Source organism: Genypterus blacodes, unplaced genomic scaffold (assembly GCF_046128005.1).
Source record: "Genypterus blacodes isolate CSIRO-AG114 ecotype Tasmania unplaced genomic scaffold, CSIRO-AGI_Gbla_v1 ptg000195l_1, whole genome shotgun sequence".
NCBI lineage: Eukaryota > Metazoa > Chordata > Actinopteri > Ophidiiformes > Ophidiidae > Genypterus > Genypterus blacodes.
Window position 1 is genome coordinate 1,415,255 of NW_027466995.1, and position 27,843 is coordinate 1,443,097.

The following is a 27,843-nucleotide window of genomic DNA, read 5'->3' on the forward strand; positions in this document are numbered from 1 at the left end:
AAAGATCTGTCTCAAACAGCACATGATTTGCCACCGAGCTAGTTATTAAATGAGAGACAAATTGATGTGGCGAGTGTTCTCATTTTATAGAAATAAATAAAGTGGCTTTGCCTCCTTTGCCTCGCTCGCTCTGTCCTTCTCTTCTCTCCCCCGTCCTACTCTTCCTAATGGGGAGTTAAGTGCAGCGATGAATAAACTAATTACGGGCCAGGTCACATAATTACAAATTGACTAATTTTATTTAAAAAAGCTCAGATGCAGATTAAAGGGCTAAGAGGTATGTGATTGCACCTCACATCCTTCAATCTGCATTAGTAGAAGATTAACTATATGAAATTGAATTACATTAGCATACTTGAATTAATCCATACTGCCTCAGCAGGATGTATGGCCAATTATACCACACTGTCCCAATATTGTTACTTTAAAATGAGCAAATGGAATTAAATATTAGTGTCACCCTGCAGCATAACTGATTGACCTCACACTTGGAAAAAAAAAAAAATCTAAGCAAAGTAAATCATTTTATGTTTAGGAGATCAAATAATTCAGATAGGAATTCATTAGGTTGGTTTGGAAGAGGTTTATGCACACACACACACACACACACACACACACACACACACACACACACACACACACACACACACACACACACACACACACACACACACACACACACACACACACACACACACACACACACACACACACACACACACACACACACACACACAATCCATAACGTGGATAACCATAACCAGGATAAAGTTCAGTAAAGAAAGTAAAAGCGTGTGGAGGATGAGGAGGGGCAGGATGAAGAGGATGAAGACGAGGGGGTGCTTGCTCACTGCCCATACATGCTTTGACTGCCGCCAGAGACGTTTAATCTCGATTTAATTTAAAGAGCCATTAACTTCAATCACAGCATTAAAATCCATCACTTCCTTGACACCCGGGCCCAGATTGCCCCATTTCCTCCTCGTATGACTGATTGACCCCCTGCTTCATCGCTTGCTTATGAACACACACACGTAAACACACAGGCCAACGTCACTGTCAAGTGGTAGATTCATCCACGTGTCGGATCAAAGCGGGGGAAATAAACACGCCGGCTTTCCTCCGCTTTACTCAATCTGCGTACCTATATCGTGATGTTTGCAGTCGCGAATGAAAATGTCACGCAATCAATCAGCGCACGCGACAAGAGAGGCGTCTTTATTGGGTGACATGATGACATCATGATTTGGTTGCTGCAGCTGATATCGGGGGAAGAGATGATGACACAGATGTTGTCTAGGCCCATTTAATCTCCTGTTGAAGCATCATCGCCCCACCCCCCCACCCCAACACACACAAACACACACCTTTTTAATAATGGATGAATTGGCCAATAAACTCACGGATGTTTGTAAGTACAGTCTGGTTGTTATCTTTATAGAGTGTGTTTGTATTGAGTAGATAGGTGACGTGTGTGATCGGTTCAGGTGCGGCTGTGAGCGTTGCCGTGGCTATAAGGGATGAGGGGTGGGAGTCAAAGGGCAACAGTAAAAGGTCACAAGGCTCGGGGTGACATTGGCTGACCTTCCACAGGTCAGCGATGGCGTCTCCGCCCATGACAGTGATGAACGGCGGCGACGCAGCGGGCCACATCCAGAAGTGTCGGCCAATACATAAAGAGAGCCCGAGCGGAGAGACGGAGGGAGGGAGGGCGTGTGTGTGTGTGTGTGTGTGTGAGAGAGAAGGACAGACGGGCAGAAAAGGAGGAGAAGAAGAAGGAGAAACAAGACGTGTGTGGAGGACAGTAGAAGCGTTAAATAGATTCTCCATTACAGGAAACAACTCCATAAAACTCCCCAGTTGTGACAATTGGAAGTTTTCCCTCCCTATAAAATGTCAGACAACACACAGGAGGGGGGGGAGAGGGAAGCCCCCCCACACTCACACACACACACACATGGTCCCACTACCCCACCCTCCTCCCGAACACCCTCCTGCCCCGTTTCCTCGTCCATCGGGTTTGATTCTTTGACCTTTCCTATATTTCAGCTCAAAGTCCAAGCGCCATAAATAATGTTACGGTGGGGTGGCGGTAGAGCAGTGCAGCTTGGGGTAGGGTGGGGTGTGTGTGTGAGGGGGGTGGAGGGGTGAGGGTGGGGGTGGATGGGTTACACACAAAAGCCCCCGTGACAGAAATGCACTGTGAGTAATAAGTAATACACACAAACGCTGATTGATTTGAGCCCCAGTAGACACACGCATTTATCTTTATTCCATCATCCGGGGGGAGCCATCAAATAAAAGTGGGTCTCACATCGGGTTTATATGACTGGACAGAGCATGTGTGCGTCTGTGTGTGCGCCAGCGTGCGAGTCTGTGTGTGTGTTTTCCCTCAAAAAGCCTTACCATAACCAGGGACGTTCAGGAAAAAGCTGTTTTTATCACTGTCACCACTCCAAATCACACAGTAGGAATTCTGAACCGAGACAAGAATTCACTTATTTGAGTCCTGTGGGAAGCAAAATGACGCCCGTACGCAGTTAAAAACGAGCCGGCGTGGCACTTTGGCAGACGAGCTCAGTTAGAGACTCGTTTTTTGCTCCATCCATGTGCAAAATAGACTCATTTAAATGTGAAACACGAGGGGATTCATCTGCAGCTAACTGAATTATTTTGGGAAAGACTGACGAATAAAATGTACACAAATAAAACGAGTCTTCCTTCAGTCGTACACGCTGTTACATTGAGATCCCATTTATAAACACGATCTCCTTGTGAAATCGGTGTTGAATTAAGCGCGTCGCAATAATTGAATCAAATCAAATTGCGGTGGAAATGGAAGAATTCTGATGCATCAAATTGTAATGGAACCGAGCTGGGGTGCGGAGATTTACACCCTCTATTATACGCTCGCTTGTGCTCGCTTTACAGAAACAATCATTACGAGTGGCTCCTAAACACAGAAATCACTTCAAGTTAAACGTTTTCCTACACGCATTCAATCTGCGACTTACGCGCGGCGTTCAAAAACCAAAGTAGAAAAATATGAAGGGAAGTTAAGGTTGAGAGAGAGGGCAGGGGATGAAAGTAATCACGGCGGCGGTATTAGAGCTTACAATAAAAGGCTATGAAAAGTCGCTGCTTTTATGGACACACTCGCGCTGCCAAACAACAAATACAAACTCATACGGACGCTGATCTACAGCCTGTCGGGCAATTTTCTCCCTTTCTCTTCTTCCCCCACCCTACGACAGTGTAGAACAATCAATAGCAAGGGCACATTAAGGTCTGGGTCGTATACTTTATTTATATAAGGCAATGACAAATCCTTATGATGCAATGGTTTTTGGACGGCGTGTATTACCGTGCCAAACAAATAAATATATTAATACCCACTGGGGAGGCGGAGGGAGGCGGAGAGATTGACGGAACAACGAGAAACGACAGGCTGCCAAATCCATCACGCCGACCTTTCAGGAGGAATGTGCCACTATTTTGTCCACTTCCTTCTTATTCAGCACTTCAAGTAATGTCCCCGGCTCCTTTCCCCTTCACTTACGGCCATAACTCAAGGTGGGGATTATGGAACGGACCCCTACCGGTTTGCATATGTGGAGTGGGTGTCATTTCAAGCAGGCACACAAACTGGGTGCAGACGGGGTCAAGAGGTACACAAGTAGTGGGTGAGATTGAGTACTTCTGGAATATACATCTACAGTAAGCGTGATTTAAGTTCAATGTAAATCTTTTGGCCCCCGAGGCGTTCAATGCATAAGAATTTATTAATTTCCACCGCGATTTGATATGATGAAATTATTCTGACGCACATGTCGACACAAATTCAGTTTTAAACTTCAGTAAATTCACAAATAGCTCTTTAGAAAATTACAATAATAACATTGGGTCTCTGCAAGCGCTCTAAGAAGGATTCTCTCTTTTTGTTTAATTCTTCCCCAAAATAATCGATGAGGTCGTTAAAAGACTAAAAAACCACCCCACTGGTTAAATACTGAATAGGACTCGACACACACAGAACCTTGAGACAAGTAACAAATACAGGCTTATGTTCACCTTCACACACACACACACACACAAACACGTGTACACACACAAGCACAAACCACAAACCTCGTGTCCAAATGCAGAACATACAGTACATAAAACCACACACCGCTCAAGTGCATTCACACGTTGAGAATGACGGCACTTTGTCACTCTTTCTATGTCTCTTTCACACACACACACACACACACACACACACACACACACACACACACACACACACACACACACACACACACACACACACACACACACACACACACACACACACACACACACACACACACACACACACACACACACACACAAGCCCTCCTGCATGATGTCATCAGCAGCTTGCCCAGTGACACTTTATTAATGGGGGACTGTAAAGGTAACACACAAGCAGGGAAACGCACACATTTGTCTCCCAGCAGCCCCCTGAGCCTGTCTGCTGTCACTCTATTATATTCTGCATACTGGATGAATACAAAAACCGGATGTTATTTAATCTAAAAACTAATCAGACAGATGTAAACAAGGTGCCTGCCCTCCGTGTTTTCTTTATCATTTAATAACACGTGTCCGTTTCCATATTCCCTGACTGCATCCATTGACCCGTCCCGGTTCTGCTGGGACTGGAACACCTGGTTAAGGGGACCGTGTGTGCGCCCGCGTGTGTTCTGTCCGGTCCAAGATCTCCTGGTAATAGGATTCCTCAAAGCTGCAGATGGATGGCAAATCTAGGCGGTTTCATCTACTAAAAGAGGGCATAAATCACCCGGGGAGGAAGCGGGGACGAGGCAGGGGTTATCGCCAGTCTGCCTCCCTCATGAGAGCTTTGCATTAAAGCATTAGTGAAATTAATTCATCTTTCATAAGAGGTTTGAGCAGTATCTGTGATCTATGATAACAACCAATTTCTCACTACGGAGGGCCGGAGGAGGGGAGGGGAGGGAGGAAGAAGAAAAAAAAAAATACTCAGCGACCCTGATAGACTACACAAATCTGCTCTTTTTAAATGGGCTAACATTATCTGGAGTGCTGCTCTCTGAAGCATCATCCCAGATTCATATCCCAGCCGGGAAAGAGGCATAAATCACCGGGCAAAACTTTTCTCATCTACCCCTCCTTCTTTCTCTCTATATCACTCCCCTAATCCTTCTCGTCTGCCCCTGCCCCTGCCGTACCAGTTTTGTTTTGTGGGTTTTCTTGTGCCTTGTCCTGTTAAATGCGGAGCAACGCTCTGGTGTAATCATTTTAAACGGCTTTTGCGCCTCAATCAGTGTAATTGGTTTTAGATCATCGCCGATACGGGAGAGAGTGAGAAACCTGAGACAGGAGGTATGTATACAAAGATGTAAAGCACGGCGTGAATTGCATGCCGGGTATGTTTGTGTGTGTGTGCGTGTGTGTGTGTCTAGGGTGTGTATGTATCCATGGCGGCTGGGTGCTGGGGGTCCTGCAGTGTGTGAAAGAGACGGAAATTGGGGGGAAGTGTGTGAAGGGGCCGTATCCATCTCTTTTGCATATATTTGCGGAGGCGACCGTCGGAGCATGGTTGACAGATGAGTGGGGAGTGCGGGGATGACATGCGGGCGGTCGTGCTCTTTATTACTATATCAGCACAGCTATGCTCAGCGCTCAGCTCCCCTGTGATGGCAGCGCAGACCGGAAAAAGCGAACACGGTGCAGAGAATGTGCAGAGAATTGCTCCACGGGACACGGCGCTCCACTACAAGGGCTCTCACCGTTTCAACCGGCGCGGAATTGTTTCAATTGTCTGATTTGTGTTCAAATCAGCAATGTGTCAGGCAGATTTCCTTGATGCGGGAATAATTGGAGTGTGAAAACGCTCAAAACAGATTAAAAGAAGGTGAAGCGGCTCAGGGGGGGAAACATCAACACAGAAAACGGGGAAGAGAAATTGTTAAGAAACCCATTTGTTGACTAAACAATAAACTACTTTTCTATCCTGTATCTGTAACATCAACTTCAATCAAGATATGTTTGTATGGAAAGATTCCTGTTTAATTTGAGCAACTTTAATCTGATCTGATTTATGTGTGGTGAATCTGTCACTATTTCTCTTTATTGTCACATCATTTCTGTCTCTCTGTCCTCGTCTCAACAGGAAGCTGTGTTTTGACTCGACCCACCTCTGGAAAGTAGTCCTGTGGAAACTTCGCCTTCTCCAGCATGGGTGTGCTTTCCAGTGTTTCTGAGCAGGTTTCCCTCCCCACCACCTTCCTGAATTTCTTGGCTGAGGAGAGGAGATGGAGACAGAGATGGGGCACAGGGGTGTGGGTGTGAGGGTGTGGGGGCAGGAGGGTGGGTGAGGGAGAGGGAGGGGGGGCAAACAGAGCGACAAAGCGGGAGAAAGAGGGTTTATTGTTACAAACACAGAAGGTTAATCTTTGGAGAGATCCCATGTGTGGATCAGAATCTCCTAATACCATTAAGTGCGCTCAGGATCGGCCGCGGCCATTCACTCGGACAACTGCCCCACCTGCTGGTCAGCGCGAGGAACGGCCGCGCTCAAGCTGAAGAGTGTGTGAGCAAATGTTTCTGCTGTAGCTCTTGTTCGACTCTGTATCCCCTGTCAACACCGTGGATGCTGAACTAGCGGGGTCAAGTAAGATCAGGTGGGTTCTTTATCTGCACACGGTAAAGGTAAATGTTCAAGCTTTGCAGAAAAGTCTCAAGAAAGTTTGGTAGATTATCCGAATTAAGACAGAACTTCAGGTTATCTACTGAATTTACCATAATCGGAACATGGCACGGGTCAATCAGGTGTGTTAAGCTTGTGCAATTTGACCAAGTGAGATTATGAATGTGTGTGTGTGTGTGTGTGCAAGAGGTACAATTTGACAAAAAAACATCTCATTTAACATCTTAATGTAGAAAGTAAAGGTTGTACAGAGTTATAAAGAGAGGCCCAGCAGTCATTTGTATTAGAAACGACTATATTCTTGTGTATGTGTGTACACAGCGAGCGGCCCTCTCCTCCGCTGACCCCTCCCCTGCCTTCGCCCTGTCCTTCACTGGGGGTAACCGGTGCTAATGCTGACTTGGGTTTAATAGGAAGCGAGGCGCCTCCACATCTATATCCCTTCTTTAATTAGCACGGGCGCCGGACCCCGGGGCCCTCTGACACCGCAGGCTGATGAGACGGCCGTAACTGTCCAATAACCTGCCGCACACCATTACTGTAGGCCCGAAATCTTATGAATTAAATCCTAATATTAATAAGCATTACCATTCTATCCGAGCTCCCTTTACATTATCCTCTGAGCCAATCTTAGCCGGCTGGTTTTGATGGGAAGCTGGAATAGCCCGTAAATGGTTGTGGTGCGATACGCAGGGGTGGGATGAAGGGGCACGATGGGAGGATTTCATCTCAGGAGTGTGTGGGTGATTTATATGTGCGGGGTTGTGTGAGTGTATCAGCGAGGGGGGACGGGGGACTCACCTTTGAAATCAAACTGTTGGATGTTTTTCAAAGATTCGTGGATAAAGTAGAAACTTCCTAGTGCCTGCAAGACAAAGAAAAGGTGTGTGTGTGAGCGGTGGCGTCTTGGATGAGCAGCTTGACAGAAAAAACGGCAAACTTTTCCATTCAAATTTTAATCTGGGAGCTCAAATTGGATGATTATTGTCTCTCTGCAGTGTGTGGGAACCACTGTTCATAACCTTTTCACAATCTCGAGTGTGCACAGGATTTGTCTGAAGTGGCGTTCCACGATTGATGAACTGAACTGAGAGGAACCCCAAGACACAGCTTCGCTTTTTTAACACTCCACGGCACACATCCCACAGAGGCTGCAGTCACACACACACACGACACACACCATCAGCTACACAACAGGTGCAACTGTGCTTTGGGGGTACAGTACGCCCCGACGCAGCCTCCACACACACCCTCCGCTCTGTCGTTCCAATGTGGAGAATTGACAATTTCAGTTTTTCAAAAGACACATTCAGATGGACTTTCCAACAAGCAAAGATCAACTTCAATAGGCTTAAAATCTTAATTTTCCCAGTGAACAATCAGGAAACTTTCCCAGTCTGTGGACAAGCCAATCAAACTGTGTGGGAAGAAGTGAGAACAGTGCAGAGGGGGATTTGATGCGGTTCACAGTCCACTACACTGCTTTCTGTTGCCCTCTTTACATTTAGGGCAAAGCTCAAGCTCAATCCCCTGTGTCTTTGAGATAGCAGACCTTTGGCTGAGGATAATTCTGTCTCCTTTCTCCGCTCAAAGAGAGAGAGAGAGAGAGAAAGAGAGGGAGAGAGCCAGAAGGAGGCGAGCAACTTCTGCTTCCAAGAATAGCGCCAGCAAATTAAAACATAAGAGAGAAGAGAGTGAGAATATGATGGCGAGAAACAGAAGGGAAGCTGATAACGCCGCCTTAAGTGGACACGGACGGCGTCGCGGCTGATAAGAGAGGATAAAATGATCCGAGTGTAATACACAGGTACAGTAATGATGAGTGATGAGATGGGGGGGAGGAGGGGGTGTGGAGGGATGTGACCCAAACAAGGAGGAGAGAGGAGGAGAAACACCTCCGAGACAGAAGGCGGGTTGCCTATTGAGGCTGGGTGCAGACGCCTCGCTCCCTCGCTCGCTCTCTCTCGCCTGCCGACGCGCCGGCAGAGAGACTTTGGGCCCCGGCTCGGCCTCTGCATTATTTATGAGCGCCGGCACATCTTGAGATTAAACATTTGCTGATTTGTCAAAAGCACAAACATGAGGTCCTGCCCATCTCCTTGACATATAAGTTCAACCGACGGAGAAAAAACACTGTCGCACATTTAATTGATGAGAACAGCGGCTGGTGACCCAAACCCCGCCGCCATTCCCTCCCTCCGTCATTCCTTCCTCGCTCTGAAGGAGGGCAGGGGGAGAGAAAGGGAGGGGACGTGCGTGTGTGTGTGTGTGTGGAGGGGAGGAGGGGGGGGCACTGGGCAAAGGCAGGACTCAAGGTCACCGTTTCCCCATTGCGAGAGGACGGCTTCCAGGAAGGCCCCCCTACGCTTATTTGTGCTCACTTGTCTTTATGTTCTCTTTCACCTTAAACTGCCAGTGACAGACTTAAAGACGGAGATGGATAGGAAAACAAGGTGAGCGAGGGAAAACGGAGCTGTTTGTCAAAACGGTGCCAACCGGGCCAACTGTTGTTTGCGTGAATATTTCCGTACGTAGTGAAATAGAAATGATTACGGAGTGTGTGTGTGTGTGTGTTGGGGGAGATATATACATTTCACTCAGTTGTATTTAAAGGAGTGTCTTATAAATCCTCAAACAGACTTTCCCTTGTCATCGTTTGCAGGTTATTTAAATAAAAACGGACAATATCAGCAAGAGCGAACACGTGGCTCTTCAATCACCGCCCACGTAAACAGACCAATCACTAAAAACCTCCATTTAAATCCCAGATATGGCGGCTGGCGGCTCGAAGCGGCCGCGGTAAATAAGACGGCTAAAAAAACAAATAAATGTAACGACGCCAAACAAATTGGGATGAATCAAATTCCAAATAAATGATAAACAGCTGTGCTTAAGTGGCTCTCTGTGTAATCGCAAAAAATCTACTTAACCCTCAACCCCAATAAATATTTATTTGACACGGGGGTTCAAACCCCGAGCAGCTGCTGTGCTCTTTCTCCTCTCCTCTCCTCCTCTCTGCTCCCTCCTGCACTCTCCATGAAGAAGCTATTATATTAGCAGGGCGCAATTAATCCATTTGTCTCCTTACATGACAGGCTCAAAATATTCATTAGGGCCCCCGACTGCGCTGACAGGCCATGCTTATCTTTTACCAGTCGCTTTACAATGGCCTGTGTCAAGCGTATGTTTGTCACGTCCCACTTTATTGATTAGCTGCCAGATTCACTTGAAATAATTAAAAGTATATTTTACATATTTATAAACCCCCCATGCCACGGCGGCTACTTAATTTTCCATTAGTAAAATGCAGTCTATTAAGTGCACCGCGAAGGCCGCGGAGGGGGGAGGGGGGGAGAGGGGAAATGAGTAATCGCCATAATTGTAGACAGAAAGACAATAACCGCGCCATAAAAGCGGCGGTTTTATGACTCGTTTTGGCAATGCTATCTCTTATCACAAGTCGTATCGGCCACGCTGCTTAGAGATAAGGGCACGCTGACAAAACGGCGGCGGTGGCTGGCTGCTTGTGCGTGTGTATGTGTGTGTGTCTGTAGTTGACATTTCCAAAACCCCAGCAGATACGGGCTGAACAAGTCCCAATAGACTGGCTGGTGGAAAATAGAGACTTGAGAGCCGCAGTACATAGCCTGCATACTTTGCTCCGCTGAATGCTTTATCGATACCGAGGGCTACAAAAATTAGTTCTGCTGGATGAAAAGAAGCAGAAATCCGGTGACCTCTGAATAGATTCCCTGCGTTTAATGTGAAAAATGAGCCATAAAGCAAACATAAAAGTAATAATTTTTCCGCAAGGTCTCACCTCCAATCTGTGCTTCGGAGAAAGAGTGGCCAGTCCCAGGAGGGCTGACACATACACACTCCGGTGTCATCGCAGTGTCACTGTACAACTGCACACTGGGGGTAAATGCTCTGCCATCTCCCAGCCACGAGCAAAGTGCAGGCTTATGGGGCTTGTGGAGCGCAGTGATGAGCGTAAGTGTTCCAATAAGAAAAATCGACTGCACACTCAAAAAAAATTCCTTGGCGGCTGGGATTGCTTAAATATAAGCTATTATTAAGTTGTTAATCAAGTCGACCCGGGATTGTTTTGATTAGGGCAATAATCCTTTTTCAGCCATAAGTGCTTCCTTCTATTCCAGTAGTGCCTCGTAAACAGACCATCACAACAACAACAACACGTCCTTTAAAGTCATATTTATCTCTGTTTGCAGCCTTTTAGAGCCACTGCAGAGATGTGTGTGTATCTATGGGAGACGTGCCTCTAAGCACAGAGAGTTTATATCTCATGTATCCACACGAGGAACGTGTTTCAGGAATCCGGATTTGCTCAATCAAGAGATCCATAAATTGTTATTTGCACCAGGAACAGATAGATAAACAGAAGATGATAGTAATAAAAAAAGGCAAGGAAGCAACACAGCAATGCATAAATCATGGTCACTCATTCATAAAAGCCTCTAACTCGGACTCATTTTGAGTAATTGCCTCGAATGTTACTAAGCTACTTCCTTATCAAACTGTAAATCAGTTGAGGAATCAGTTCTGATCTGATTTTTTGCAAATCCTAATGGCACTGTGTCTCTTCCTCAAGCATCCCTCTCCCTCTCCCTCTCTCTCTCTCAGCACTATTAAGTGTATTTCTTTCATGTGTAGCAGCTCAATAACATCAAATGTCGTGGCTTTTCCACACACGTCACAGCAGCTTGGAACAGGAGGCACAGATACCGCCTCTGTCTTAACAGATGCATGTTATGCTCATTAGCCATCGCATTCCAAACTGTAAGCAAACCCTTCAACAGAAAAAACAGAAGGACATGTTACCCGTAATGATGAATTACCGAAGCCCAGAATCTACAAAGCTATTTCAGATCGGCCCCGTAGGCCTCTGGGGGTGGGGGGGGGACCACTTAATATGCAGGACCCAGGACTAAAGGAGCACATTCACAGAAGCCTCTCCGCACAAATCTCCAATACTGCACAAACAGCCTGTTTGTCATCCGTGGCAAAGGAAAACACTCGGGCACAAAAGTGAGCAGCATCAATAGAGATGACTTGCTTTTTCAGCCCAGAGATACGGATTGGAGACGCCTTAGTTCCTTAGCCCTCCTGAGCCCACCTCCCACCCACGGGCTGCCATATGTGTTTGCCAAGGCCTTCTCCCAGTGCCATTGATTGAGTATTCAGAGTATTGAGCCACAGTGTCTATTATTCATCGGCTGCCTGGAAGGCCTGACTGGATACACAGACAAAACTCTCATTAAAACTTCTTCTGTCACTTCCTGTGATTTGAAAGCGGACAGAGTGTTGAAGCCATCCGTCACCTCCTGAAGGAGCCCTTGTCTCTGGGGTGTGTGGAGAGGGTGGAGAGGGTAGAGAGGGTGGAGGAAGGTAAAGCGGCGAGAGGGGAAGCGACGGAGACATTGTTCAAAAGGTACAGTAAACGGAAACATGCTAACTTTACTTATTTATTGCACGGTAATTAAGACTTAAGTTAAGCTGATTCTCTTAATGCTCTCCCGCTGCTCCCCCCGAGACCTCATGAGCAAACCTTGCAAGAAAATTGGTTTACGTGGCAAAGCAGGTCTAATATTGATCCCTGCCAAATAAAAGAGACGCAGCAGATTACCCATAGTGATTCACTCGCAGACCACCTGAACCTCATTTTGACTGGCATTGTGGCCAGTGTGGATGATATTGATCCGAGGTGACGGAGTCGGCATAGGAATACAGCCGCATTACACTTTTTGCACTCAAACGCTGTAATATGGTTTCCATATACGGAGGAACATAAAGTAAAAACCACTTACGGGATGTAAACGTCCACTCAAACACCCCCTGCTGTTTGGATTTGTTGCGGCGACGTAAATTACAGCGGGCCGTTAGACTCTGCTGGGCTTTTTTGTGCGTGGAGTGTTTCCAGGGCTTCTACTTCTACTTCATTATTCTAAAATCTCCCAGAATGCAGAGCGACATGTGCTCATGATTGATCTCGAAACCACTGATTTTATTTTCTTTTGAAGAAAATATTATGGATGGGTCTAAACAAGGCATAATTGGCCAAACCTATGGCAGCGCCTGACCTGCCAACAATCCCGGCCCACTCCCAAGGTTGGCTGCCTCCCTGGGAAATATTGTGCATTAATTTCATTTAGTCTCCCCTCCAACATTCAATGGTGGAAGTTAATTAAATTGCTTGTCCATTGTGTTCATCCACTTACAAAGTTAATGATATTGTGCCGGGGAATTAAAGAGCGTTTTATAAAGCGCACAGGATGGGAGCTGGCAGGCACTACATTGCCCAGTTGAACCCTGTCAGTCGGCGGGCTGCTGGACCCCCTAATTAGCGGTGAAATGGATGCTTCCATCTGCCAATTTCCTGCCACGCTCATCAGTCGTGCAGTCGCTCCTCTAACCTGCCCGACAGAGGGGTCTAAAGCAATAAAACCATCAAGCAATGACATTCAACCAAAAAAAAAAAGAAAAGTGAATACGCGTATACATGACTCAGACTTTCAAAGAGCTTCTTTATAATGCCGTGTACTTTGTATTTTGATCCGGACCACATCGCTGGCATTGGGGGCGTCTTTGGCTTAATCCAAATGGAGGAGTTTCATAACTTTGTTCAAATAACCATAATATATCATACTTCAGGGTTGGGATGCCTCCTGATGAAACAGAAACAAAACAGTGTGGTTTTGTGACAGTTTTAAAGTGAAATGCTTGATGTATTCGTGAAGTAATTGCTCTTCGTATCAGCTCAAATTAATGGGTAACATTCTGAATTCTATTCAACGCAGCATTTCTGCTCGGTAACCAATTTCCAGTAAGACAGCGGCATTGGAAAGAGAAGCAATGATTAATGCTCATAGATATTCCACCTGCGTATTTACTAATACTGCATTGCTACTTCAGCATCTTTTAACGAGGACATAAAAACAGGGATCAAAGTAAATGGGATTACACCTGAGGGGCCTGTACTGCTGTTGACCTCTTAATGAGGCTTGGCAAAATGCTCCTTTCGCATGGCACAGGCACAGTTTGTGTAAACTCACGGCGGATAAATCAAATGGACCCACAGCCGGAGCGTCGGGCGTAAAGCTTGAGAAACACATAAACGACACGGTGACCCGCAGACACAAGCAGTTACGGGAGGTATTTCTAGAGTCCATCAGGTAACATAAAGTAGCCTCCATGTATCAAGTGTTTGTTCATACGTGTAGTTTACGTGACCCTGACCTCACTCATTCTAATCCAATCCCTGAACTATGCAGGGGGAGTGATGCAACTTGCCATAAAACCTCCCGTAATGTCTATAAATTCTGATATACTACTTTGAAGCACATCTACAACCTTTCTAGAACTGTAACCGATGTTGCTTTAAGAGATGAGTTCTTGAGATGTTATGTAAATTTGGCTCCATCGCTTACAAACCCAAACCAAAATGATCTGCAATGAGATCTGGATGAACTCACGCTCTCCTTCATCAAGAGGTCATCAGGGTTGTGTGTGTCTAAGCCTAACAGATTGTGCTTTAACATAATTACAAAGGAAACATCAGAAACTGCTGTCGTGTCCTTAAACGCAGCTAAACCCTGTGATTTACACGTCGCTATGATAAGATTTCCCCGTAACTTCATAACGAGCTTCTAAGGTCAAAGCACAATGCGTCGCTTTAATCAAGACGTACGCTTTACTCCGACTACAACGGGCTGCAACATCCGCTCAAAGGCGAGGGGGGAAAAAAAGAAGTCTGGGACTCAATAATAAGGTCAATTCCTCAGCCGTAATTAGAACAGACATCCGCAATAAGCCATGAAAAGACCTTTCTTCTTCTTTCTCGGGGAAATAATATTTTGAAAGCAATCTTCAAATAATCCGTTCATCTCGGAGGGCCAGCATGGTAAATAGCCACTTTCTTTGAATAACTACATTCTTCCGTCTTGACAACATCGTCATTTTAAAAGGGATATGAAGATGATGAATATTTGCCTTATTAGATTGTACTAAAGATGAAAAATCAAAGTCTGAACAATTGAGCTATCCATTAGTAATTAAAATGACATTACCTCCTCCGGCCCCAATGCTCGGTTGCCAGAGCCATTATTCAATTTTTTTTCGGATGCTGTGGGGATAAAATGCCTTTAATATACTTACGCTCATTAATGTAAATCATATTTAGCTATGGATGTCCAATAATCAAAAAGAATATTTCAACTTGTAATTCCTCCATAAAAGTATTCCCATTAGGGGAAGAGGCCCATGCAAATGACAGGTCTTTAAGATCATTGATTTTTCTTTTTTTTTTCCCTCATCTCTGCATTTTGGAAAGGCCACTAATGTTGTCATGGACCGCTCATCAATCTATAGTATTATTTGATTTAATATTGTGCCTATTCATGTGGCCTCATTTGTGAAACAATTGATTGAATTAGGATCCTACGGGCTGTGAGGAGAATGGAAGCAATATAATTCGAACTGATTGCTGCGGTTGAATGAAGTTGGGGCTTTGAAAAGTTTCTTATATTGACAGAATACCGCAGTTGTTTACTTGCCTTTAATCCAATGCTCTTCAAAGACATTTTTACAGCGCCGCGAGATGTAAAGCACACAGGCGATGCACGCAAAGCCACATGTCAACATCTGAGCTGGGGCGAACACTGACATAAGCATCTTTCTAAGTCAAATAATCAGTACTGAGCCAAATCTACTCTACCCCCCCTAAAGGATGCTGGGATAGCTGTCAGGGCGGTGATGTCAGCGAGCGAAGTAATCAGCCTGCTTATGTCCATAGGCTGCTTTGATTCTGTCCCTGTCCCATGTTGCCTGTGGCTAACTGTGGCCTTGTAGTGACAAAGTGGCATCCTTGGCTGCCCAATGAGATACAGCTCTATTGCCTGGTCCCATAATGAAATATATGACTTTGCTGCATCTTTGCCGCATCACTTTGTCACTTGTGAGAAGAATTTATCAGGAAGGTCCACATTTTTCTGCATCAAGAGCCCTTCCTCCCCCCTTAGTACAAACACAACTCTTCCTAAATGAAGGCGACATCGTCTAGATCATGAGCCATCTCGTAAAACATCTATAAAATATGACAGTTTCTGCAGCACAGGGACAATCAATGAAGGTCCATCTCCTCGGTCCGGGAGACTTTTTTTTTTTCCCAGCACGACTCTGAAGATCAAGCGGAGGAGGGAGGGGGCGGGGGGAGAGAAAAGTCTCGCCGTCAAAAAACCGAACGGTCCAATTTTGAGTTTGTGTTGTAGAAAAAGAAATAATTTTTTTCCTCTCGATGTATAAAAACATAAGCAGCTTTCTGTCTGTGTTCTGTCTCAGTATGAGCAGAGGCGTTCTCAGAGCACAACAGTGACCACAGGACCGTGAAGCTTTAGAGGAGTCTGCAAAAACACACGCAGCGGCTCGTCTCAGGCTAAGACGCCAGTCCAGTGGCTCTTTGTGTCCTTCTTTGTCTTTATGTAAAAACCAATGCTCGCCAATGATGTGTTATGTAAAATTCCCAGAGGCTTGATTTAAATGGTTGGATATCCTCCATGCTAGCTTAGTTATACTCCACTGCATCGCCCCTAACAGCACATGGACGCAGCATGAAAAGCAAATGTAAATGCAGCCCCAGCTTCTTAGATAACCAGAAATTATGTCATGGCTTTTTCCCCCTTATTGTATTATTATAATAATAAATAAAAAAAGAGTGAACAACGGAGGACTTTCCTTACGCAGATGTTTCTTTTTTATCGGTACAATCGCTGCATCCGGCCCTTTTCCGTGCCCCCCACCCCCTCCTCCCCACCCCCTTAAAAGACAGCTTTAAGATTGAGGACAGAGCGGAGGTCCTGTGCCAGGGAAGAGAGTGGCAGCAAAAAAACCCGCGGCTGCTCTCCTGTAAATATAACACCCACAGAAATGTCGAGTGAAAAGAGGATTTGGAGAGGAGAGGCTCCTGGGTCTGGGGTCTGGGTCGCCCCCCTCCCCTTTGAGCCGTTCAGCAGATGACCAGGTGGCACGTTATTGTATATTATTATGTCCTGTGTAAGAATACAATGGAAGTTATGGCTGAATTGCTTTGCAGGTGCTTTTACGTACAACTAGAGGAGCGGTTACCGGCCACAAATGATGCGTAAATGTAACAACCAAGCTAGAAAGTCAGATGGGTAATACTGTTGAGCTGCTGAGACAAGTTTTGTTGCGAAAAAGTGACATATCGGCTCTCTAGTTCAGCTTGTTTTCTCTAGCTAGTTACTAGTTGCAGCGTTTCCCCTTACGCAGACCAGCAGGGGGCAGCGGCAGGCCAGAAAGAAGCCTTAAGATTGAAGCCTTAAGATATGATTAATATGATAGCCCAGGCATCTGTACGGAGCCGTCGCTAAGATCGTACCTGCTAGTTTTGCAAGTTGCCAAAAGACCTCCGCCAAGTGATCCATCAATGTGATTATCACTTACGTAAAGATATCTTTGAGAAATCTCCCAAATTAAATAAGAAATCTAATCTGAATCTAATCTAATCTCTCAGTAAGCACTCTTTCATGACTACCAGTAAATAGTAACATCTGATAACGCACAGTTGTATCCAACCTCTTGTATGTCTGTCCATGAAAAGGCCTCTTTAACTAGTCACAGGTTTATGCTAGCAAAGTTCTCAGAAAACTCTTTTAAAATCAACACATGAAGATTAAAAGACTGACTCGAAGAACATTCAGCTCACATTTATCTCAGCTTTACGTGGATAAATCCTCAGTTTTCTAGTTGGCCGAGGAACACTCAGGAAAGGGTTTGTTGTAAAGCGCGGGAATGTAATTAGGCAGCAAAAATTAAGAGCATGAATCTAACTAAAACAGCATAACATCCAATCTAATTAGTGGGCTCTTTAATGAGTTGGTAATTAGCTATGGAGTGATGCACACAGGGTGCTATTGTGGCTTGAACTTGTGCGTTTGGGCCCTGCTGACTGGGCAACCTTTGTGTTTGATTGGTTCCCACTTGGGAAGCATTACTCTCTAAAATACAGTTATGCTTTGCTTTATATCTTTAAGAGACACTCCCTCTGGGGGTCAGGCAGAGGTTTGAACCGCGCATCAACTTTACTCCGGACTATCCGCGGGAAGTGCACTGCTAAGCTGTGTATGTAAGTTATTTGTCCTTTTCGAATCTCTCCGGTATCAAACTGTCACCATTAACAGACAAGAGGAAGGAACACGCGTCTGAAAACAAGGGCGACACCAAACACAGACACGTATTCAGTATATATGAGATGAGTGAATGAAGTCGATAAATGGGCCTATATATTTGCCGGCCTCGACAACAATCACAACATTGGCGTGTGCATGACGGCAACGCGGGGACAATACATCATATTGCTCGGGCAACACACTCCGCCCTCACGCAGAACCCACGGTGAGTCTCATCAGCCGGGCTCCGGAGGTCCTACGGCTGTCGTTGTCTGTTCCTTAGCCCAGCACCGCCCCTCATCTGCTGGGACCCATCTACCTCTGACCTCCAGAACCTTACAGAGACTGTATTAATTTTCCTAACAAAAATCAATCGGCCGGGGGAACGGGACGCGGAGGAAGGTCCTCATTATTACGCCGGCCAGGACACACCCTCTCACTGCTCTTTTTATAGGTGATAGTTTAACAGAGGGTGACGGCTAGGGGACAAAGGGATTGCTCATTTCCCCTGACCCCCGCAGATGAGTCACTCCCAATAAACCATAGCGTGTTCCACTTAATATTATTAGAAAATGAGGAACCAAAACAATTTGATGTGAATTTGTTTTTTTTCTTGTTAATCACAAGGAGGGGAAGCATATGAGTCTCATTTGTGGAACTAGATAGTACTGGAGGAGTGTTGAGATTGGAAAATAAAAAACTCACTCAAGGGCGAGAGGGGGCATATGACTTCAAATTCCCAACGATGTGGCAATTCCATTTTTTTGTTTATCCATTTATATACTGGTTAGACAAACTGAGGGGAAAAACATTCCTCGCAATTAGATTAGGAGATTGCGAGGCTTAGATCTAACGGGCTGTTTGAGTGGAGAGCTGCAGATGTAGCCCCTAATGAAGAAAAAAAACGACTTAATAATCCAACAAATGTGCTTTATGAGCTATTAATATGTAGTACATAACATAAACGTGACAACAATATTGACTAGACATTTAAAGATGTGAGTAAACTGTCCACAGCGGGAAGAGTACAGAGTTATGAGAGTTGAAGAGGAAAGGCAAAGCGCCGCACGGAGAGCCGGCGATGCCATTACTCTGACAGCGAGCAACATCAGCTAAGGGAGGGAGGTGGAGTGACTGAGTGTGTGTGTTTAAAATGGCCTAAGCGTTTAAAATGTGCTGCACAATACCTGCTAATTCTATTAAGTGCTTTTGTGGTGTAGCTGTGTGGTTATGGGTTGATGTAAATGGACGGCTGGTTGACTAAACAATGCAAGAGCATTAGAATAAGGTGATTGGATGACAGAGTGAAGTAGAAGGCCCGAGCCCAGCCACCCCGGGCCGTGCCAAGTCCATTACGCGTATTGGAGACGTCTTGATATCCGTCACGGAGAGTTGCCAGTCGAGGCGGCAGAGGGCGGTGGGGGGGGGGGGTTCTGTTGTTTTGTTAAGCCCTCATCGTCAAGATGGCTTCCACCTTGGGACATCCAGGTGTAGGTAATGCAATGAAAGGAGGACCTCACAAACAATCTCCCCCCCACCCCCTTTTCAATCTGCACTGGGACCTTTGGGCTGTTTTAGGGAGCACCGGTAGTCGACGGACTCAAGGACACGTATTGACTTGAGATCGAGTGCAGTGAGTAACAGAAAAGTTAGTGTGTGTGTAAGTGTATACTATCGCATCACCATCACCGCCACCGTATAAAGAGGCTGGCATCTGTCTCTTACAAAGAATATGTTTATATCTTTTACAAATGTCTGATTCTATTATTTTAAGTGAATTTAGATTTTAGAATAAGAAACACTCTGACTGGTATGAGTCAATTTTATGATAGAGAACTATTTACAAGATGATGAATCGCAAAAAATAAATCTCTCTTAGACTCTTATTATCCTTTAAAATAGTCTAAAATAGTGTAAAATAGTGTAAAGTCACATCCCTCAAGCCTCTTCTACACAGAGCAGATTGAAGCAGTCATTTCCAGCATAAATGTTTCATTCCAGCCGACTCTTCCTTCCTGCGTCTGCACACACAGCCTTGTAATTCTCATCAGGCCTCGTACTCAAACAGACAGTCATTAAAAGCACTTGTGTGAAGTGTGATTGTTTGAGTGTGTTTATTGGAGTCCGGTGTCAAGAGGTTGTTGCTGCTATAATTACTTCACGACGCAACCGAAACAAGAGAAGAGGCCCGGCTTTCCTCAAACTGGGAAGAAATTGCTTGGATTTAATGTAACGATTTTCCCCCCTGATATTAACCAGCTGTGCGTGACATCGGGCTGGAGTGAGGAGATCAATTCCCCGGGAAAGTGTCATCTTCTTCCGACAGGCTGGTGAGCCGGGATGAGAGGGAGAAGCACGGACCGGCACTTCCACCACAGGGGGATGTTTGGATTAGAATCTGATGGCTCCATGTAGGTGCGTCACCCCCTAATACCCCCACCCCCTCCCCGTACGCCCCCCCCCTCCTTTCCACATGGTACCTGGCATAGGGTAAGGTGCTCCCGATGGAGGGAAGCCACATATATATATATTATATATATATATATATATATTATATATATACACTTAGCCAGGAGAAAGGTCAGACGGGCAGCATGTGGCAGGCAAACAGGCAGTGGGGGTCTGGGGGCCTTGGATGAATCACAGGAGAATTGGTGCATGGCAGTGAATGAATAACCCGCCATGGCTCCCCAAACCCCATTATTTCCCTCCTTCTCCAGCGGGGCCTGAAATTCATGTCTGCGCATGCTGCCAGTTCATTAGGGGGAGGATGTCATTCCTCTTCTGGCTGCAGTAGGACAGGCCAGGCGGGCCCCAGGAGGACCCGGCCCCGTTTAATTCCACATCAACCGCTCCACTGAGGGCCTTAATCTCTGCTTGTGTGATCAATACTATATCAGTGTAAATTAAAATGACAATTTTAAAGTAATTAAGCCTGTTAATGCTCGATTCAAATGTCATTATTTGCACGAGGAAAACCACAGGGTAGCGGTGTGTGTGTGTGTGTGTGTTGTGTGTATTGGAGAGGGGGTTTTGGGCTTGGGGGGGGGGTAAATTACGAGCATGTCCAGTGACAGGTAAAACGCTTTAACTGGTGCAGTCCAATGTTGCCGGCACTGCGACCAAAGGAGGGTTTAACAAAAGCAGATTAACTCTCCACCCATGCCGGCCCAGAGACCTCTTCAATTTCAGAGGAAGATAACCCAATTGCTGAAATTTGATTTGTACATCTAAACCCAATTATGGCCATATTAGATGAGAAGTGGCAGGGAGAGAACGCTTGCTGAGGGAGGCAGGAAAAATAGGCGGGTGGAACAGCAGGAGAGTGTGCAGGGAAAAAAGAAATGTTACACAATAAAAATGCACTTAACTATAGAATGAAGCCCAGGCGTAATTGTGTGATTCGATTATTTTAGTCTCCCTCCTCACTCTGCTTTTGAAAGGCTATTTAGAGTCATTGTGATGGTTAGAGTGAAATAAAGTGGATCCAACAGTGCCTGGGTGTGCATGCGGAGGTGTGTGTCTAGGGGTGGGGTTTCTTTCTAACGTGAGGTGAGGTGACGCGTAAGTGAAAAGGAAATGAAATGATCACATTGTTGGTTGTTATTATGACAGGCTCACAGCCCATAGCTTGCGACCCTCCACTGCAACCCATAGACCAAATTTACCAATTACACCCAATCCCAGTGGTGAGGGGCCACAAAGGGGTCCGACAACCACACAACCTCCTGCAGCCGGGACAGGAACTAATATCATTAAGTGTCAAACCGGCCCCTTATTTAGTTTCTTAATCCTCTCCACTTTCAATTCCCCTGTTTTTCTCTTTCTTAAACACGTACCTATTCCAAACGACAAAGCCGCGCACTACTATTACATCAACTGTCACTAGCGACTCGCCGGCCATAGCTCTGAATCCTTTAACCAGGAGAATCCAGCAGCTAACAGAGTTTCCCCCGCAGAGAAAATGCCCATATCTCACAATTAGTCGCTAACAAGTCACGTGTTGACAAAACATGAGGAAGCGAAGTGATTAAAAGGAAGCCATTAGCACGGCGGTACAAATCAATCACGGGCATGTCTGTCACCGCTCAGCTCATCCCGCGAGGAGTCAGCCGACTAAATGGAGGAAGCAAGACAGGAAATCGGCTGAATCTACTACGCGTTTTACTTTCTATATAGGAAAGCATAGGTGCGATACAAGATAGGGACATTTCATCATCAGTTAATAAGCAAATACAAGTCTGCAACAGCGCCGCACAAACACTAAGCGCTGTCCTGAGGGATGCAGCGCCATGAATTATTAAATACATGCCAATAGTGAGCAGATAGAACGCATCCCTGCTGGAAAACAAGGGCAACCTGTGGGTATTTAATTAGCAGGGTGGGTGCTCCTGTGAATGTCTGATCATGCGGTTTAAAGGACACCCAGGGGCCTTTCAGGAGGGGCCGGAGAGAGGAGGAGGAGGAGGAAGAGGAGGAGGAGGAGGAGGAGGGGGAGGAGAACAGAAAACTCTGCGTTGTATGTATTGGTTCGCATCCAGGCACTCCGATCCATCATACTGTCTGTTGACTAGTGTTTGCAGAGCCAGCCCTTATTAATTATCAGCTCATTTGGAGAGGAGGGGGTGTCAAGGGTGGCGTGTGGGTGGTAGGTGCGAGGTCCTCTTTGATCAATGTAGCAATCGCGCCAAGAAACCTCTACTGAGGGTGATTAAGGTCAATTTGGCCTGAAACACCAGATGTTTCTCTCCCGGAGAGGGTGAGTGGATGTAACAGAGGAGAGACAGCAAATCCACATCACTATATGAGATTGGCTACAGGGGCCAGGATGAACTTTGACATGCATCATTTTGTGCGTTTTCCATGTAACAATAGAAAGAAAATGATTTATAGATGGTTTTCAGGAAAGGAAACACTAAAATCATTCATCAAATCTCTTCAACCCGAGTACTCAAAGACTTATAACTGCTAATAATTAAGAAGTTTATAAATCTAACCGAACTAAGAAGCTGTGCGAATACCCAGATGGTGTGTGTGTGTGCGAGTGTGTGTGTGTGTGTGTGTGTGTGTATGCCGAAAGTGAAGTGACAGGCAGCTGAAATACGATCATCTTCCGCAGCAGGGCTTAATCCATTGCATAGACAGATAAGTTGTGCTTTGACACTCATGTTAATAAAGGGTCCTTTAAAGCGACGCCATGGGCTATTTAACAACGCCTCCCCTGACACCCGACGCACATATCACCCGCACTAATCTCAACGCCGCTCGCACACAAACACAATAATGTGTGCAGAGAGGATCAGGGCACATGCATAAACAAAATGTAAGCAAGAAGTATGACTGATAGGAAGCAGAAACTTGAGAGGGAAAACAATTGTACGTGTATGTATTCATGTATATAAATCATAGATTTACATTGCAGCCCCCTTTTCTCTGCCGTTCTTAACAGGAGATCTGTAATCATTATCACAAATACATGGATTGTCATCTAATTTCAAGTTTTGTGCCGTTTTGTGTTAAGATGCATTAAATGTGACGTGTAATTGCATGTAAAAATTAAGGATGTTATAATATGTAAATTTGAGCTGAATTCACACCAATTCTGCAAAATGAAGATTGGAGTTTTGTCAATGTCAAAACTCCTTTCAGGTCCTTTTCAGTCAGTATTAGTATTAATATTTGAATAAAACGGTGATATTTATGTCTGAACATAATTGTGTTACTTTGCCGCAGGGCTCATGCTTCTGTTGTCTCTCAGTGTGTGTGATGCATGTCGCCGTGTAGATTTTTGAGGAAAGTAGAATGGCTGGTTGGGTTGGAGGGAGTAGGGTGGTGGCGGTGGAGGGGGGAGTCATTTTTCTCCAGGGAGCGCGGGACTGTGAGAGCTGTGAGGACTCTGAATAGAGAGAGGATTATGGAAATCAAAGCTGAGAGAGATTAGCTAATGGGAATATAATAGCCAGTGACCGCCTGGGTCATCCGGGCCATGCAAATTAAACGGCTGTAGCTGCTGCTGGAGGAAGAATCGATATATATGGACAAAGTACTGACGAGCTCTACCCCCCCCCCCCCCCGTATCAGTAATGCCACACGGCTGTACAGTATACATGCATACACACACACACACACACACACACACTCGCATACACACACACTGCTCAGGCCTGACGCCAGCAGACAGGAGTGAGCTTTCAGCGAGAGGCCTCAGCTCCGAGTGGGGAAGCGGAGATATCGCCAGCTCCGGGCTCCCCGCTCCCTCTCACTGATGTCAACAAGGCAGCATGTGATTCTCCCCGACGCCTGGCTCTCATCCCCACTGACACAGCACTGAGATGCAGATGCCGTCCCGGGCCCCCATTCCGAGAGCTCCATCAAATATCTATTCATTCACCCCCCCTGTCTCCCAAAAAACGGAACAAACGTCCTTGTGGACAATCAATAGAGCCGCGGCCGGGACAGCCAAGTATTACGACAGCATTTAGATACACTAAGTAGTTTATTTTTGTACGGACTTGGGACAATCTGACATCCGCCGTTTAGGATGTGCAAGATATTAACCTTCTTTAGACGTATGGGGGTAAAGTAGGTGTCGTAAAATGCAATTGACTGGGACACATGACGGCTTTCATCATCAAACTAAATGGAACATCACCTCACTTATATATCAGAATACCAATTTTGAGCGTGTCAGAGAATTTCAATTTAGATTTCAGGTGGGGCGGCGGGACTCTGGCTCCCCCCCCCCCCCGCTCCTGGCCTCTCCCCTCTCATTTTCATTCCCGTCCGTACGGCACAACCATTCATCAGGACCCAGGCAGAGGACACCTCCCGCCTGCTCACAAATGCATGGAGCAGGCAATAAAATTAACCTTGTGGCAATTGTTTTCCCACCCGTTTGATGGCCCCGTGTCAGCTCATCTGTTAAAGGAGGCGGGGGGGGGGGGGGGGGGGGGGGGGGGGGAGAGACGGAAAAAAAAGTCACGCTCAGATGTGCAAAAAATTATGACTGGAGGGGAAACCTGGATAGAGACGAGCTAATGTCACGTTATGAAGTCTAGGCTCGATCAATCAGCGCCCAGAGTGGATGATAAGGAGGGAGAGACTTCCTTGTTTGTTGATTTGCGCCGGGGAACAATAAAGAGCATCAGGAGCCTGGTGGGGTTATAACAGAGACGACTGGGAGAGGAGATGGTTTTTTTCTTACAGTCCGGCTCGTCACCATCCCTGACCCGGCCCTTTCACTGGGCTGGGAGGGACACAGAGGAGGAGGAGGAGGAGGGAGGAGGAGAGAAGAGGAGGGTGGTGGGTGGAGGGATAAAAATCCTTCAGAGGGTGTTTATTTGCTCTCAACACCTCCTCAGCGATCAATATTTTTAATTTGGGTCCGAGTTATTATTTTTCACATCACTGCGCCAGGGAGCAGAGTAAAGTGGCTCATATTTTAGCACTAAAAAGATCGATATGACAGGCTCACCTTCACTCTGCCCCCACGGTGGCTGGTGGAAGGGGGTGGAGGGTGTGTGTGTGTGTGTGTGGGGTGGGGGGGTCGGGGTCGCACATCATAATGGACGGTGCCGATGTACACACCTGGCCCGCCTCGTGCGAGAATCACATCATTATCTGTGGCTGGAGACCCCGCAAACCCCCTCCACACACACACACATACACACACACACACGCTACAACAACATCTTACCCTACAACACATCACAACAACACCTCCACCTCTAGCACAAGCACTGATTTACTTCCCCTGGTTAGATCCTGCTGACCGCCACTAGTCCCACACACACACACGCTGTTTATGAGGGGAAGCGTGGTGTGAGTGTGAGTTGTGGGATGCCTCCTTTAGGTGCGTGTGTGTGTGTGTGTGTATATACAGTATAAGAGCCTACGTCCAGCTCAGTGATGAGCCAGAAGGGCAAAAGGCACCTTTCCCCAGATTTGACTCGGTGTAATAAATGCATCAATCCCTCCACCTCTTTCACCATCCATTAATTATATATACATTTTAAGTCAAAAATATTTCCACAGAGGGAATGCCCACTCTCTCTCCCTCATAACTCACGTCTGATGGCAGATTCATTGATTGTCGCTCAACACATGTCCCGAGTGTGTGTGTGTTTGCGCGCGTGCTCTCGCATCAGTGTTTATTCGCGCCATGTCACGGTGTGTGTGGGTGTGTGTGTGTGTGTGTGTGTGTGTGTGTATATGCACTTATGTCTGCCCTGAGAGTATGAGTGATGGCCGCGGAGAGTTATGGCCCGGCGATATTACCAGGCTGACATCTACTCCATTCAAATGGCCTCAGTCTGTGCCGTACTTCTCGCCATATTGAAATAAGAGCTCTGCGAGATTTAGTCTGCAATATCTTAACCCGTTTTTTTCACGCTGGTGATCTCCTTTAAAACACGCGTGGCTGTGGAGTGGGACGAGCGCGACTGGACCTAGCTAGTTAACCTCTGTGTCTAAAACCAACACGCCCGCAGGCAGAGACCCCTCCTCTGTGACCCCACTTTCTCTGGACGTCCGTGTCTCTTGCTCCCGTATAATCTCCACGTGCAACCCAGTTCTGTTCCGTCGTAAAAAAAAAAAAAAGGGGGGAAACAGGCTGTGTGTGTGATATAGGATGCAGTTAAAAAAAAACGGCGATAAATGTAAGTGACATGTATCTGTAGGTAATACCGTAAACACACTCACGCTGAGGCCCTGTCAGCACACACAGACACTAAGTGTTCATAAATTCCTACCCGAGCAGACTCATACTGATGATTGCATTACAGCACGCCGCTGCCGAAGAGTTAAGGTCTCACCTCTGGATCAGACTGACGGGGGGCTACAAACCCGAGATCAGAGGGTGGATTAAACAGGAAGACGCCGTTTGCTGCCGCCGTACCAAATGATCCTGAGTTAAGTGTCAATGTCCTTGAGTGTTACGGCACTAATTTGATGTGTGGAGGATGTTTGTTGAAGATGCAGCGCCTATTAATTGCCCCCACGAGAGATTAATAAAGCTGCATTGCACTGTATTGTGTTCTAAATGTCATAAAACCAGGTATTGACTTAACAGTATTAATCATTTCGCAGATGTTGCTGTATTTATAACAGAACAAGGAGGTGGAGTTTCACTGTCTCGCTCATGGGTTTGAAGGACACTCGATGGCCCTTTGCTTTTATGAGACAGCGTCTAAGTACTAAGTCTAAGTAGTAAGAACAAATCCATCTGCTGGCACAATGCTTGTCACTCACACAATTTGTACGACTTTGAATGACTGTTTACACTTTGCAGCATCGTCTTTGGAACCTGACCGGGAAAATAACCGCCGTCTGGATAGAAAAATAGCTTTTAAATGCATTTTCTTTAAACGCTACAACAAAATAGTGTGTTCAAAGGGTCATTAGTTATTTTTGTCTCGTTGTGGCTTCTGTCAACGTGTTCGTGTTACAGTGATTCCAATACAACATTCCCTTTGCTTTTCTTTGCATCAAATCATCGCAAATTGATTAGTTTGGTTCATCTATTTTCCTGACTATTTCACCAGACAAAATAAATCATTTGAAAGGATCAAGTAGGGTTCCGTTAACATGCAGAATAAACTATGAACTTCATTACATAACTATAACATTAAAGTATAATAATTCAATCAATAACGATCATTATTTTTGGTACCATAGTTAAAGTTGTAATTCACTTCAGAGCATCCAAGGCCTTTTTTTCCTGATTCAGCATATCACATTAAATTAATGATCGGTGGGATGATTAAACATGAAGTCTAACATCATCATATCAGTTTAACTCACTTACTCCAAATGAGGATTCCAAAAGAGAGTGCAAGTGAAGGTGCTCTGCGGAAAAGGACTCAAACTGATCGAAAAATGAGAAAATGTCCACGACACTCTGCTTCTAAAGATAAAAGGCCTTTATTA

General features: G+C 45.8%; 1 protein-coding gene across 1 annotated transcript in view; it reads right to left on the reverse strand.

Annotated features, from left to right (window-relative positions):
• inpp5a (inositol polyphosphate-5-phosphatase A) overlaps window positions 1–27,843 on the reverse strand; it is a 106,464-nt gene that overhangs the window by 42,989 nt on the left and 35,632 nt on the right. Inside the window, exons 5-6 of the mRNA XM_076169327.1 lie at window positions 7,514–7,577; window positions 6,201–6,304 (exon numbers count right to left, since the gene is read on the reverse strand). Coding sequence (XP_076025442.1) covers window positions 6,201–6,304; window positions 7,514–7,577 — 168 coding nt within the window. The remainder of the gene's footprint in view (window positions 1–6,200; window positions 6,305–7,513; window positions 7,578–27,843) is intronic.